At 47.2% G+C, this 15539-nt stretch overlaps 1 protein-coding gene across 3 annotated transcripts in view; it reads left to right on the top strand.

Moving 5' to 3' along the window:
• The window catches only part of LOC124118940 (noggin-like), a 39073-nt gene extending 25270 nt beyond the window's left edge, over window positions 1–13803 (top strand). Inside the window, exons 1-2 of one of the 3 annotated variants that reach the window (XM_046481267.2) lie at window positions 8376–8928; window positions 12164–13803. In XM_046481267.2, the coding sequence (XP_046337223.2) occupies window positions 12181–12906 (726 nt within the window). In that variant the 5' untranslated portion in view covers window positions 8376–8928; window positions 12164–12180 and the 3' untranslated portion in view covers window positions 12907–13803. Of the gene's footprint in view, window positions 1–8375; window positions 8929–9452; window positions 9662–12163 lie in introns of those variants that run through there. The other 2 variants (XM_046481266.2, XM_046481268.2) reach the window with 2 other exon arrangements.
• The last annotated feature ends 1736 nt before the right edge of the window (window positions 13804–15539 follow it).

The following is a 15539-nucleotide window of genomic DNA, read 5'->3' as shown; positions in this document are numbered from 1 at the left end:
GATGAAGCGAGACATGCAACACATGAACTATCGTCCTTTTTCACGAATGTTTGGGTTCCGTTCGTCTACATATACAGTTACACACACACAGCTACGCCTGGTTCCATCCAGTGTGCTTACCCCATGATGCACCACGACATAAACCGGAAAAAGAACCTGACCTTTCTAACCCGAGGTGACCGCCTTCTACCATGGCGTAGTTGCGAGCGCGCAGCTCGATATGGAAGCGACACCGGCGCGCTCTGATAACAAACGTGCTCAGCTAATTATTTGACATATGAACTTGATTTTCCATACATATTGTTTCAGTCCCGGCCTGTTGTTGGCAGTGGTAACATACCTGTGCAATCGTTTATGTTGCATTCCCTCCCACACTAAGTCTACACCACCATTTGTACACAGCGCCCTCTACCGGCGGGTGGTGGTGTGGGGTCCGACTGGACAACTGGTTGGTACACCTCGTACCTCTCATCTCACTAATGATGCTAAGTACCGGCAACAAAGGAGCGCCCTCTCTTTCATCTACGTCTGACAAACACCCAACACCGACGCCCTCTAGTGGCGAACTACGAACTACGTGATCTTCTGCAGCTCCCCCATGCGGCTACACGCTTGTCCAAGAGGCATCACATTTACACATGCTGCATCAATCACAGTTTGTCGGAGCACCAATGACTTAATGTAACAATTGTGAATAAAAACGACAACATGCTTAAGATGAAATAAAGGACCGGTCATTTATTACGGGGGGGGGTGGGGGGGGGGGGGGGGGGGGGGGGGGCCCAAAAATATGACATGCTCTATGGGAGGGGTCTTAAACAAATTGGGGAGGGTCATGTGAAAATAGACATTTTAAGATAAATTATAATGTGCATTTGCATTTTATCTTTTTCAGGAGGGTCACGAATAAACTGTACAAGCACATGGTGAGGGTCAACCAAAATTATTAGGGGAAGGTAATTATTTTCAGTACAAATGCGCATCAAAATCCTCTGACATTTGACATCTGAAGCTGTACAGAGTTCCGTCCCTTGGGCACGCCAGAAACCTATGACTGTGGGTTCAAATCCCGGTTCGCCCCGATTATGACACGCCGTGATATAACTGGAATAATGTTAGAAGCGGTGTTAAACCCAACTCATTCACACAAATCTAGTTGCTGTTCGTGTTCATATCAAAGTGAAAGATTGGAAACGTAAGACCACAGGCAATATGCTTACATGCCCTATCTGTCACTTTCACTCCATCATTTGGTATGATACAGGAAGCCTGCACACCCTCACCCCTGACTATGCCCCCACCGCTGCACTCACACACCCTCGCCCCTGACCGTGCCCCCCCCCCCCCCCCACCTCCGCATCCTGCACACCCTCAACCTGACTGTGCCCCCACCGCTGCACTCACACACCCTCACCCCTGACTATGCCCCCACAACCTCACCCCGCACCCCTCACCCCTGACCGTGTCCCCACAACCGCATCCTGCACACCCTCAACCTGACTGTGTCCCCCCCCAACCTCACACCGCAATCCCTCACCGCTGATCGTGCCCCCACAACCGCACCCCGCACACCCTCACCCCTGACCGTGCCCCCACAACCGCATCCCGCTCACCCTCATCCATGACCGTGCCCCACAACCGCACTCCCACAACCGCACCCCCCCCCCCCCCCCATCCATGATCGTGCCCCCACAACCGCATCCCGCTCACCCTCACCCCTGACCGTGCCCCCACAACCGCATCCCGCACCCCGCTCACCCTCATCCATGACCGTGCCCCCACAACCGCACCCCCCCCCCCCATCCATGACCGTGCCCTCACCCCGCACACCCTCACCCCTGACTGTGCCCCACCCCTGCACTCACACACCCTCACCCCTGACTGTGCCCCCACAACCGCAACCGCAACCCGCACACCCTCACACCTGACCGTGCCCCCACAACCGCACCCCGCCCACCCTCATCCATGACCGTGTCCTCACCCCGCACACCCTCACCCCTGACTGTGCCCCCACAACCGCACCCCGCACCCCGCACACCCTTACCCCTGACCGTGCCCCCACATCCCGCACACCCACAACAACAGCCTCTCCAAATTCAAACGCGGTCGAAGATAACCACATGAACACTGACTTAGCAACAAGTCATCGCCGTATTAACCAAACTGTCATACTTAAATAAGCCAATGTCGAGTAGCGGGTTGTTGTAAAACACATATCCTCATTTGTCATGCCTCTCTGCCGGGGGTTGCTGGGGGGTTGCCAGGGGTTGAGTTGGGTCGGGGGTGACACCCAGGGGGTCCTACTGACGGAGACATCTACATTCCTTAAATAGGTACAGCATGTGGTATAGACACGGCCCCTTTATAGCGTGGTGTAAGTCACGTTAACAATGGTGAAGAATCGCTTGTTTGAGGCTAGATGACACTCCACAAATATGTAGATTTCTGTTGTTATGAAATGTATGCGAATGATGTGAGACGGCTGGAGGACAAGTATCGTGGCAGGGTACCTGTCATTCTAGACTTATGAAAACAATCGCACCTCATAAACTCCTGTCACGTTTACCTGTGTCAGAGCGTAACGTGTTTACAAACAGATAAGTCTTGTTCTTATTTGAAGATACAAAAGCGTACACCCGTCCACGTATAGATGACAGATGACAAACACCCCGGGTACCTGCAGATGACATACACCCCGGGTACCTGTAGATGACAGATGACATACACTCCGGCTACCTGTAGATGACAGATCACATACACCCCGTCTACCTGTAGATGGCATACACCCCGTCTACCTGTAGATGACAGATGACATACACCCCGGCCACCTGTGGATGACAGATCACATACACCCCGGGTACCTGTAGATGACAGATCACATACACCCCGGCTACCTGTAGATGACAGATGACATACACCCCGGCTACCTGTAGATGACAGATGACATACACCCCGGTACCTGTAGATGACAGATGACATACACCCCGGCTACCTGTAGATGACAGATGACATACACCCCGGGTACCTGTAGATGACAGATGACACACACCCCGGCTACCTGTAGATGACAGATGACATACACCCCGGCTACCTGTAGATGACAGATGACATACACCCCGTATACCTGTAGATGACAGATCACATACACTCCGTCTACCTGTAGATGACAGATCACATACACCCCGTATACCTGTAGATGGCATACACCCCGTATACCTGTAGATGACAGATCACATACACCCCGTCTACCTGTAGATGACAGATCACATACACCCCGGCTACCTGTAGATGACAGATCACATACAATCCGTATACCTGTAGATGACAGATCACATACAATCCGTCTGCCTGTAGATGACAGATCACATACACCCCGTCTACCTGTAGATAAAAGATCACATACACTCCGTCTACCTGTAGATGACAGATAACATACACTACATCTACCTGTAGATCACATACACCCCGTCTACCTGTAGATGACAGATGACACACACCCCGGGTACCTGTGGATGACAGATCACATACACCCCGGCTACCTGTAGATGACAGATCACATACACCCCGTCTACCTGTAGATGACAGATGACATACACCCCGGCTACCTGTAGATGACAGATCACATACACCCCGGCTACCTGTAGATGACAGATGACATACACTCCGTCTACCTGTAGATGACAGATCACATACATTCCGTCTACCTGTAGATGACAGGTCACATATCACAGATCACTTCGTACGGTGCATATTGGGTGTAGGGAAGATGGCAGTGATATCGGTGTGACATGGGTGTAGGGAAGATAGCAGTGATATCGGTGTGACATGGGTGTAGGGAAGATAGCAGTGATATAGGTGTGACATGGGTGTAGGGAAGATGGCAGTGATATCGGTGTGACATGGGTGTAGGGAAGATGGCAGTGATATAGGTGTGACATGGGTGTAGGGAAGATAGCAGTGATATAGGTGTGACATGGGTGAAGGGAAGATAGCAGTGATATAGGTGTGACATGGGTGTAGGGAAGATGGCAGTGATATAGGTGTGACATGGGTGTAGGGAAGATAGCAGTGATATCGGTGTGACATGGGTGTAGGGAAGATAGCAGTGATATAGGTGTGACATGGCTGTAGGGAAGATAGCAGTGATATAGGTGTGACATGGGTGTAGGGAAGATGGCAGTAATATAGGTGTGACATGGGTGTAGGGAAGATAGCAGTGATATAGGTGTGACATGGGTGTAGAGGAGATGGCAGTGATATAGGTGTGACATGGGTGTAGGGAAGATGGCAGTGATATAGGTGTGACATGGGTGTAGGGAAGATAGCAGTGATATAGGTGTGACATGGGTGTAGAGGAGATGGCAGTGATATAGGTGTGACATGGGTGTAGGGAAGATGGCAGTGATATAGGTGTGACATGGGTGTAGAGGAGATGGCAGTGATATCGGTGTGACATGGGTGTAGGGAAGATAGCAGTGATATAGGAGTGACATGGGTGTAGAGGAGATGGCAGTGATATAGGTGTGACATGGGTGTAGGGAAGATGGCAGTGATATAGGTGTGACATGGGTGTAGAGGAGATGGCAGTGATATCGGTGTGACATGGGTGTAGGGAAGATAGCAGTGATATAGGTGTGACATGGCTGTAGGGAAGATGGCAGTGATATAGGTGTGACATGGGTGTAGGGAAGATAGCAGTGATATAGGTGTGACATGGGTGTAGGGAAGATGGCAGCGATATCGGTGTGACATGGGTGTAGGGAAGATAGCAGTGATATAGGTGTGACATGGGTGTAGAGGAGATGGCAGTGATATAGGTGTGACATGGGTGTAGGGAAGATGGCAGTGATATAGGTGTGACATGGGTGTAGGGAAGATAGCAGTGATATAGGTGTGACATGGCTGTAGGGAAGATGGCATTGATATAGGTGTGACATGGGTGTAGGGAAGATGGCAGTGATATAGGTGTGACATGGGTGTAGGGAAGATGGCAGTGATATAGGTGTGACATGGGTGTAGGGAAGATGGCAGTGATATAGGTGTGACATGGGTGTAGGGAAGATGGCAGTGATATAGGTGTGACATGGATGTAGGGAAGATGGCAGTGATATAGGTGTGACATGGGTGTAGGGAAGATAGCAGTGATATAGGTGTGACATGGGTGTAGGGAAGATGGCAGTGATATCGGTGTGACATGGGTGTAGGGAAGATGGCAGTGATATAGGTGTGACATGGGTGTAGGGAAGATGGCAGTGATATAGGTGTGACATGGATGTAGGGAAGATGGCAGTGATATAGATGTGACATGGGTGTAGGGAAGATAGCAGTGATATAGGTGTGACATGGATGTAGGGAAGATGGCAGTGATATCGGTGTGACATGGGTGTAGGGAAGATAGCAGTGATATAGGGAAGATGGCAGTGATATAGGTGTGACATGGGTGTAGGGAAGATAGCAGTGATATAGGTGTGACATGGGTGTAGGGAAGATAGCAGTGATATAGGTGTGACATGGGTGTAGGGAAGATGGCAGTGATATAGGTGTGACATGGGTGTAGGGAAGATAGCAGTGATATCGGTGTGACATGGGTGTAGGGAAGATAGCAGTGATATAGGGAAGATGGCAGTGATATCGGTGTGACATGGGTGTAGGGAAGATGGCAGTGATATAGGTGTGACATGGGTGTAGGGAAGAAAACAGTGATAACGGTGTGACATGGGTGTAGGGAAGAAAGCAGTGATATAGGTGTGACATGGATGTAGGGAAGATAGCAGTGATATAGGTGTGACATGGGTGTAGGGAAGATAGCAGTGATATAGGTGTGACATGGGTGTAGGGAAGATGGCAGTGATATAGGTGTGACATGGGTGTAGGGAAGATAGCAGTGATATCGGTGTGACATGGGTGTAGGGAAGATAGCAGTGATATAGGGAAGATGGCAGTGATATCGGTGTGACATGGGTGTAGGGAAGATGGCAGTGATATAGGTGTGACATGGGTGTAGGGAAGAAAACAGTGATAACGGTGTGACATGGGTGTAGGGAAGAAAGCAGTGATATAGGTGTGACATGGATGTAGGGAAGATAGCAGTGATATAGGTGTGACATGGGTGTAGGGAAGATAGCAGTGATATAGGTGTGACATGGGTGTAGGGAAGACAGCAGTGATATAGGTGTGACATGGATGTAGGGAAGATAGCAGTGATATAGGTGTGACATGGCTGTAGGGAAGAAAGCAGTGATATAGGTGTGACATGGGTGTAGGGAAGATGGCAGTGATATAGGTGTGACATAGCTGTAGGGAAGACAGCAGTGATATAGGTGTGACATGGATGTAGGGAAGATAGCAGTGATATAGGTGTGACATGGCTGTAGGGAAGAAAGCAGTGATATAGGTGTGACATGGGTGTAGGGAAGATGGCAGTGATATAGGTGTGACATGGGTGTAGGGAAGATGGCAGTGATATAGGCGTGACATGGGTGTAGGGAAGATAGCAGTGATATAGATGTGACATGGGTGTAGGGAAGATAGCAATGATATAGGTGTGACATGGGTGTAGGGAAGATGGCAGTGATATAGGTGTGACATGGGTGTAGGGAAGATAGCAGTGATATAGGTGTGACATGGCTGTAAGGGAAGATAGCAGTGATATAGGTGTGACATGGGTGTAGGGAAGATAGCAGTGATATAGGTGTGACATGGGTGTAGGGAAGATGGCAGTGATATAGGTGTGACATGGGTGTAGGGAAGAAAGCAGTGATATAGGTGTGACATGGATGTAGGGAAGATAGCAGTGATATAGGTGTGACATGGATGTAGGGAAGATAGCAGTGATACCGGTGTGACATGGGTGTAAGGAAGAAAGCAGTGATATAGGTGTGACATGGGTGTAGGGAAGATAGCAGTGATATAGGTGTGACATGGGTGTAGGGAAGGTGGCAGTGATATAGGTGTGACATGGGTGTAGGGAAGATGGCAGTGATATAGGTGTGACATGGGTGTAGAGGAGATGGCAGTGATATAGGTGTGACATGGGTGTAGGGAAGATAGCAGTGATATAGGTGTGACATGGGTGTAGAGGAGATGGCAGTGATATAGGTGTGACATGGGTGTAGGGAAGATGGCAGTGATATAGGTGTGACATGGGTGTAGGGAAGATAGCAGTGATATAGGTGTGACATGGGTGTAGGGAAGATGGCAGTGATATAGGTGTGACATGGGTGTAGGGAAGATGGCAGTGATATCGGTGTGACATGGGTGTAGGGAAGATGGCAGTGATATAGGTGTGACATGGGTGTAGGGAAGATAGCAGTGATATAGGTGTGACATGGGTGTAGGGAAGATAGCAGTGATATAGGTGTGACATGGGTGTAGGGAAGATAGCAGTGATATAGGTGTGACATGGGTGTAGGGAAGATAGCAGTGATATAGGTGTGACATGGGTGTAGGGAAGATAGCAGTGATATAGGGAAGAAAGCAGTGATATAGGTGTGACATGGATGTAGGGAAGATAGCAGTGATATAGGTGTGACATGGGTGTAGGGAAGATAGCAGTGATATAGGTGTGACATGGGTGTAGAGGAGATGGCAGTGATATAGGTGTGACATGGGTGTAGGGAAGATGGCAGTGATATAGGTGTGACATGGCTGTAGGGAAGATAGCAGTGATATAGGTGTGACATGGGTGTAGGGAAGATGGCAGTGATATAGGTGTGACATGGCTGTAGGGAAGATAGCAGTGATATAGGTGTGACATGGGTGTAGGGAAGATGGCAGTGATATAGGTGTGACATGGGTGTAGGGAAGATAGCAGTGATATAGGTGTGACATGGGTGTAGAGGAGATGGCAGTGATATAGGTGTGACATGGGTGTAGGGAAGATGGCAGTGATATAGGTGTGACATGGCTGTAGGGAAGATAGCAGTGATATAGGTGTGACATGGGTGTAGGGAAGATGGCAGTGATATAGGTGTGACATGGCTGTAGGGAAGATAGCAGTGATATAGGTGTGACATGGGTGTAGGGAAGATGGCAGTGATATAGGTGTGACATGGGTGTAGGGAAGAAAGTAGTGATACAGGTGTGACAAATAAAGGGAAGATAGCAAGTATACGTGAGTGACATGATTGTGTGTTTAAAATGAAAGAAAATGGGACATATTTATGATACAGACAGCGTGTGCATCAGAAAGTACTCATCCGATCCGTGTGCTGGCTGTCGGAGAGAGAGGAGTCCGATTTGTGAAGACGGCCCAGCAGCCCGCCTGTCACGTGCAGACAGTCAGCCCAGTGACCGATGAAGCGACAGGGAATCGAGCTGACCGCAGACTGGCGACGATCTGGTGGGGGGCTCATTACACCGTAAAGTAAACTGTATTTGTCGCAAATCTAATCACACAAGATTAACCTCCAATATAATTTGACCGCAAGAATCATTAAAAGTGTGAAAAGCCGCGCCATAGCCCAAGGCAATGTATGACAGCCCACTGCCCGCTGTCCGAGGGGGTAGTCTCCTGCCCCGCCCCCCTCCGACTGTGGTCCGCCCGTCCCAGACTCTGCGTCGACGCTTCACAAAAAGATCGTCTACTCTGAGCGTACCGTCCCTACTCCTGCGGGCCAAGCAATGAGATAGGTAGAGTCGCTACGGCAGAGACAACGCACTAGCTGTGGTGATGAGAGCGGCGCGAGGAAATCTGTACTGAACGCTGTTATCTCTGTACCGTGTACCTGTACGCTGTCTTCTCTCCCTGTACGGTGCTCATACCTGGCCGCTAGGTGTGACGTGCATCCCATCGGACGCTGCTGAAGATGTGAGGGAGTCGGGGATGCCAATGTAGACGGCATCTCTCTGCACCGTCCGTCACACTGGACATAACACCCGGACTTATGCGCTGGACGATCGCGTGCGGCTAGCCCTCAATCACACACGGTTCGTATGCATTCTAGTTTTCAATTAGGTTAAAATTTGTAAATAGTTTATTAACTAAAATAATTTTCTTTTTCCCTAGTTGTGTAATGAGGACTGTGATTCCATCTTAATCTGGTATATCATATATCTTCCGGATAACATGGATCAATGTTCGGCTGATGAAGAGGGTATATCCATCCCATCCATTTCTGCTTGATGGCATTTCTCGATTGCGCCGAATATTTTCCAACTGTCCGTTTGATGTTTAATAGAAAAAATAACACTTTTTGTCCCTACTTTGCATTAAAACGTTAACGACATGAAGGACCTCCCCCAATCTGTACGGGACAATAGCTGGCATGAGGGGGTCAATCATTTCCAATTTGTGTTTGTCACTAGAGCTACTTGTTTTCTTTACGTCATTGCCTGGGATTGTAGCATTTTGTTTACCAGGTGTTAATTATCGCGTGTATTGTGTGAAGAGAGTGTTGTTTTCTCTCCATGTGTGTACCACTCTCCCCAGGTGTGCAACACTCAAGGGCTTACTCTCCCCCTCTCCGGCGTCACAACACCCCCTGACGCCGACACCGCTCGCTATACAAGCCTCGCTTGTCACCATCCTCACAGCAGGGATTGGGTGTCTCGCTAATTAGGGCGTTAATTAGAACTGTTAATTGTTGACACCTCTGTGAAATGACGTCACTTAACCCCAGCCCCTCGCTCACCCTGGTCAGTCTTCCCCGTCCGGACACAGGTGAGACACCCTCGATTTGTGCTTGAGAACTGTTCAGATGTCATTTCTTTTACTTCTCAAATGATTACCATTGATGTTCTCCTATCGCTGTACACTACCTATGTCGTGGTATGCAGCGCCTCTCAGAAACTGTTTAAATAAGATCTACTAAATCAATGCCGATGCTCCATTTCCGCATTTAGTAATACATGATTATTGTCGAAGAGGTTTAAATTAATATAAATCTATAATATTGTAGAACTGTATTTTACAACGATACGTAGAGAAGTTACCCGCCAACGCTGTGTTATTGGGTTCCACGTAATATTTAATAAAAATGTATATGTTAAAAGTATGTTATAAAAGGAGACGTGACTTTTCAGATGCTCACAACTTATTCAAGCTTTCATCGCTGTGGCTTATCTCTATTCATCCCGTAAAAAACGAGACTGCAGTTATTTTCTCTGTAGTATTTAGGAGCCACGTGTAATTTGTCCGTGAATCTAGTCTACGCATCACCCGGCGCCGACTGGCCCACAGCGCTGTTTATAGATACACGCAGGCATTGTTTTCTCTTACCGTGCCCAATATAAATGTAGTGGAGGGCTGTGGCTCGGAGTCGTAATGCGCTTCAGGAAGTAACGCGACTCTATCCCCAACAACCGAAACTATTACACAACAGACGCAGACTGAGTGATATTTATACACTAGTATTTAGTATGTGACGTTGATTGTGTTGCACGCCCTCATGTTGTATTGTATTTCCAACATATCCCGAGTATGTTTCTGCGGCATGTTGTTCAGATTCCGGTGGTTATACTTGCAATGTCGGTAATCGATATGATAAATGTCTGCATATTATGGAAACCGGTTTGAGAATGCTCTTTGATGTATGGACACGGGTTGTACAGGGTTTGGAAGTTCGTGTTTTAGTGATAGTCTGGGGAATTACATTGTATCAAAGATTTTCTCGCAGAAAGTTCCAATGAGCCGATTTTAAATGTCTTTCTTCATTTTGGTAGTACATTTGTTAAGCATAAGAGTACTGAATGATGTTAAGGGTCAGACATGTAGTACATTGGTACTTGTCACGACCCTGTCACAAGTGACTGTCCCCGATTCCCTCCAACCTCTTATTATAGGTTACCAGCCCCCATTTTGCATTAAACTACACGGGGACCCTTGTCGCCCACAGCACGACAGAAGGGTGCACAGGCGGCGGCATATGAGCCCTGTAGTACTTGTTTAAACCGCGGGGTCCGACATCTAAGGCACATGCACAACACGTAAGTAATTTTTTACACGTGCAACTGTACATACGGGTGTATATGGTATAATTTATATGCATAATGTATTATGCGTTCACAAGAAAATTAGGTGTGTTAATAAGGTATTTTAATAGTGTAAAGAACACATATTCATCAGTCCGTCGACTTACAACATGAAAAGGTTGTTTTCCAATGAAAGTCGAATGAGAAGAGATTTACCTTACAGAAATCTTCGCATGAAGCTACATGTGGTTGATTTCATCTATACACACTTGTTTGACTCCTTGAAACCAAAAGAAAACACAGTGCGCCCTGCTCCGAATGTCGTTTTGATGTATACTGAATAGCGTCAACTTCAGAATACAGAACTGTTGACAATTTTGTTTGGTATTTGCAAACAGTAATATAAGTAAGATAATCATCTAATCGTTCACATTACAACGTGTACATCCAGTGCAAATTTACACTTGCACCTGCTACCGACATGATGCAAATTTGCTCCTGGTGTAAAAATACACACATGAGAAAACGCGTTCACCTGACAAGTATACTCACGTATGTATATTTACACGCTAAGGAAATATACACACATGTAAAGAGGTGTATATGAACGGGGTATTATGTCTCATAACCAGGATCCGCGGGGTTTGGGTTCGAATCCAGGGTTCACAACAGTTTCTCCGCATTAGGTATGCGTTAGTGCTGCAGTAAACTACGTTTATAACGAACACGCTTATAACGAACTTCCGGATATAACGAACTGTTTCTTGGTCCCGTTCATTTTGTGGATAGATGTTGTACATATGCTTATAACGAACTACGATTATAACGAATTAAAATCAGTGGTCCCTTTGAGTTCGTTATAACCGTAGTTTACCGTAATGGTTTCTCAGGGTAGTGTTAAACGCGCAACTCAAACATTCTATAATTTTACATGGACCACAAATCTACACGTGAAATATGAACTGTTAAGCGAATCATTCTTTAAGTTAACCTTTTTATGTTATATAACCAACCACGGTTCATCGTGTTCATAATAGGTACCACCTGTAGTTAGGATAGTAACCGTGTACGACTCTTGTCAGATAGAGGGCGATGGGGTAGTCTAGTAGTTAAAGCGTTCGCTCACCCGGGTTCGATTCCCCACATGTGTACAATAGGTGAAGCCCATTTCTGGTGTCCTCCGCTGTGATATTAATGGAATATTGCTAAAAGCGGCGTAAAACCATACTCATTCACTCACTCACTGTTTCAGATAGCAAGACGCGAAGTATGATGTCTCCCCATCCAAGCCTGCTGGTACTGATGCTTTTCTGGCTGCTTCCCCACACGCGAGGAACGCAGGTCTACTTTAAGCTTCTGAAGGCGGAGGACCCCCAGACTGACAATTCCCTATACCCCCGGGACGGCACCCGACCTCTCCCCTCCGACCGCCTGCCTATTGAAGGCATTGTGGAGACGCGAGACAAATACTACGATCCCCGCCCCGAGGAGGTTAACAGGAAGAAACTGATGGCGCTTCTAGGCAGTGACTACGATAGAGAGTTTATGTCCGTTAAATCACCACGAAGGAAGAACGGGACTCTAGAGTATAAGTTCCATAAAGGACGCCCCGTTGGAAAGAAACCAGGATTCCTAAGGTTAATTCAGACGATGCAGTTGCAAGATGGGCCAACGTTAAAGTTGAAAGTGAGTAAGAAAGATAGAAGGAAGTTCCAGAAGTTTTTGTGGAGTTACTCTTATTGCCCCGTGAAGTACGTGTGGAGGGACCTTGGGGGGAGGTTCTGGCCCCGCTGGATCAGGGACGGTCTGTGCTCCACCCAGAGGTCGTGCTCCCTCCCCCCGGGGATGGTGTGTAAACCCAGCAAATCCACCACCAAAACAATTCTCAGGTGGCACTGCCGGAAGTGGCAAAGGCGCGATGCATGCCGGTGGATTAAGATCCGCTATCCTGTAATTACAGCTTGTGCGTGTTCCTGTCAGACGGAGGGAGAATGAGGAACTAGTCGGGAGTGTTTGTGCAGTAAACCCACAGTGCTACCCCGTGACGCAGTGCCTGCGTCACCGTGACGCCGGTGTAAATCGTTGAGGTAGTTGACAGCTCGCGCGGATCCGAACCAGACCGGGGCGAGATTGAGCTGACACTTCTTGCTAGTGCTATGTGTAAGAGTTGACGGGTTTGTAAGGCCCCACCCTCCCCACCCCTGTGTAGCGCCTCGCCCGAGTCCTGGACAACCGTGTACAACTGCGGAGATAGTGAGAGTGGATTTCTGTGCCCACAGAATAAGGGCTAGTCACTCCGGTGATCGAGATCACTGCCGTGGCGGGACAAATGCTAATGACATTTCTCACAAAGGTAGACAATTACTGTGAATGAAGAATCAAAGTGGCTTCCCACCAGTGTTGACGACAGAGTGTCTAGCCTACTAAATTGACTGTAATCGGCCGACTAGCCCATTGTATGTGTGTACGGGCTTGATACATGATAGGGGGACTTGAGCGCCCATGCTCTGACCGACGGGCCGTGACGATCGGGGCGGGGTTTACTGTAAAGCTTGACGCAGTAAGCCGACTTCTCATGTAAACAACCTTGTGATTGGTCCGTATTGTGCGCACTTGCGAGTTGACATGTTGAGTGACAGATGTATGGAGGGATATCTCAAGTTGTGGAAGCGCTCGTACAATCTGACGATTTAGGATTTGTTTTGCTCAGAAAGATAGTACGAGGTCAGTTGCAAATGGAAATATGTCCAGGTCACATTTTGTTATTTATATTTATAGATTCATTGTTATGAACGAACACTTCGTTAATCTTTAATGGATATCAATCTGTACATATGTTATTTGTAAATTTGACATGTGTATAATATCAATGTGATTAAATTATTGATTAAAAATGCACTGAGATACGCTTTTGAAATTATATGGTACAGACTACTTGTCGGGACGAATTCTACGCTATGAGGGCTCGAACGTTAAAGAATGCCGAGTAAACTATGCTTTTTGAAGGGGCGACTTAATGGATCGGTGGTCATACTCGGTGACTTGCTTGATTGCGTGTCAGCGTACCTCGTCGGCGCGCAACGTTGCTCATGATATCAACCACTGGTTTTTCTGGTCCAGTCTCGATTTACAGGCCTTATTTACATGATAAACAACACACAAGACTGTTACCTACTGTAAAGACGTACTTCTCGGATACCCCGCCTTTTGGATTATGTGTCACTGGTATACAACCTACACCGTTTCATTGTCCTCTTCGACAGCTCGCAGATACATGCTAGATCAAGGTGAACAAGCCTTCACAAGTTACAGCATTAGACAGAACACGTGTTCACGTTATAGTTATGTTTGGTTAGGTCTAAAGGCCGCAGACCTAAGTACAGTAAACTATGTTTATAACGAACACGCTTATAACGAACTGACGGATATAACGAACTTTTTTGGGGTCCCGGCCATTTGCTGTATATATGCGGTATATATGCTTACAACGAAATACGGTTATAACGAACTATAATGAGTGGTCCCTTTGAGTTCGTTATAATCATAGTTTGTTATAAGCATACATGTATATATGTACTTATATTATATCCAAAGTGGTGATACAATAACACGAAGTAATAAGTGCATTTAAAGTACAATTAGTATTATAATAATGAAACGTAAAGATAGGGCATCTTAACATTTATATGACAAAACAAATGTTACAACCAACGTCCTCAGTCAATTTGTGGACCTACTGCTACCAGTAGAATCATTCAGTCTGTCGTATATATCAATGAACATTTCAGGCATTTTCTGTGTCTAAATGATATTTTTGGCATTTAATTGGCACTGAATTTAAATCTATCATTGACAATAACACACTGTTCATACACAATGATAGGACATGCACAGACGCACGGAAACTAGTGTATGTAGCGCCCGTAAAATATGTACACATATCCCCTTGACTTGCATCCGATCTGTCGACGCTCTTTCTTGAGAGTTACCGCCTTCGTGGTCTAGTGGATAGAGCGCCTGTCAGAGAACGGAAGGTTCGGGGTTCGATCCCCTGATCACATCATACCAAAAGACGTATAAGATGGTTCTTGTTGTTACCCCTCCTGACGCTCGGTATTAAGGGGGCAACACAAGGACAACAACAAACAGACACATACACATGCATATGAGTTTAATCCCGTCTCCCTATGGCGGTGAAGACATATGTGTCCGCGTTGTTACTAATAATATGATATAAAATACATATATATGCTTGGAAGAGAGAGAGAGAGAGAGAGAGAGAGAGAGAGAGAGAGAGAGAGAGAGAGAGAGAGAGAGAGAGAGAGTATGGTTTTACGCCGCTTTTAGCAATATTCCAGCAATATCACGGCGGGGGACACCAGAAATGGGCTTCACACATTGTACCAATGTCGGGAAGCGAACGCGGGTCTTCGGCGTGACGAGCGAAGGCTTTAACCTCTAGGCTACCCGACCGCCCCGTAGTGTAGTGATGCTGACACCGATTCCATTGTAACGCCGAACATCACGCTGACACCAGCTCCATTGTAACATCGAACACCATGCTGACACCGGCTCCATTGTAACATCGAACACCACGCTGACACCCGGCTCCATTGTAACATCGAACA

This window comes from Haliotis rufescens, unplaced genomic scaffold, assembly GCF_023055435.1.
Source record: "Haliotis rufescens isolate VD_foot unplaced genomic scaffold, xgHalRufe1.0.p SCAF_20, whole genome shotgun sequence".
In the NCBI taxonomy this organism is placed as follows: Eukaryota; Metazoa; Mollusca; class Gastropoda; order Lepetellida; family Haliotidae; genus Haliotis; species Haliotis rufescens.
This window is presented reverse-complemented; position numbering and strand designations above follow the sequence as displayed.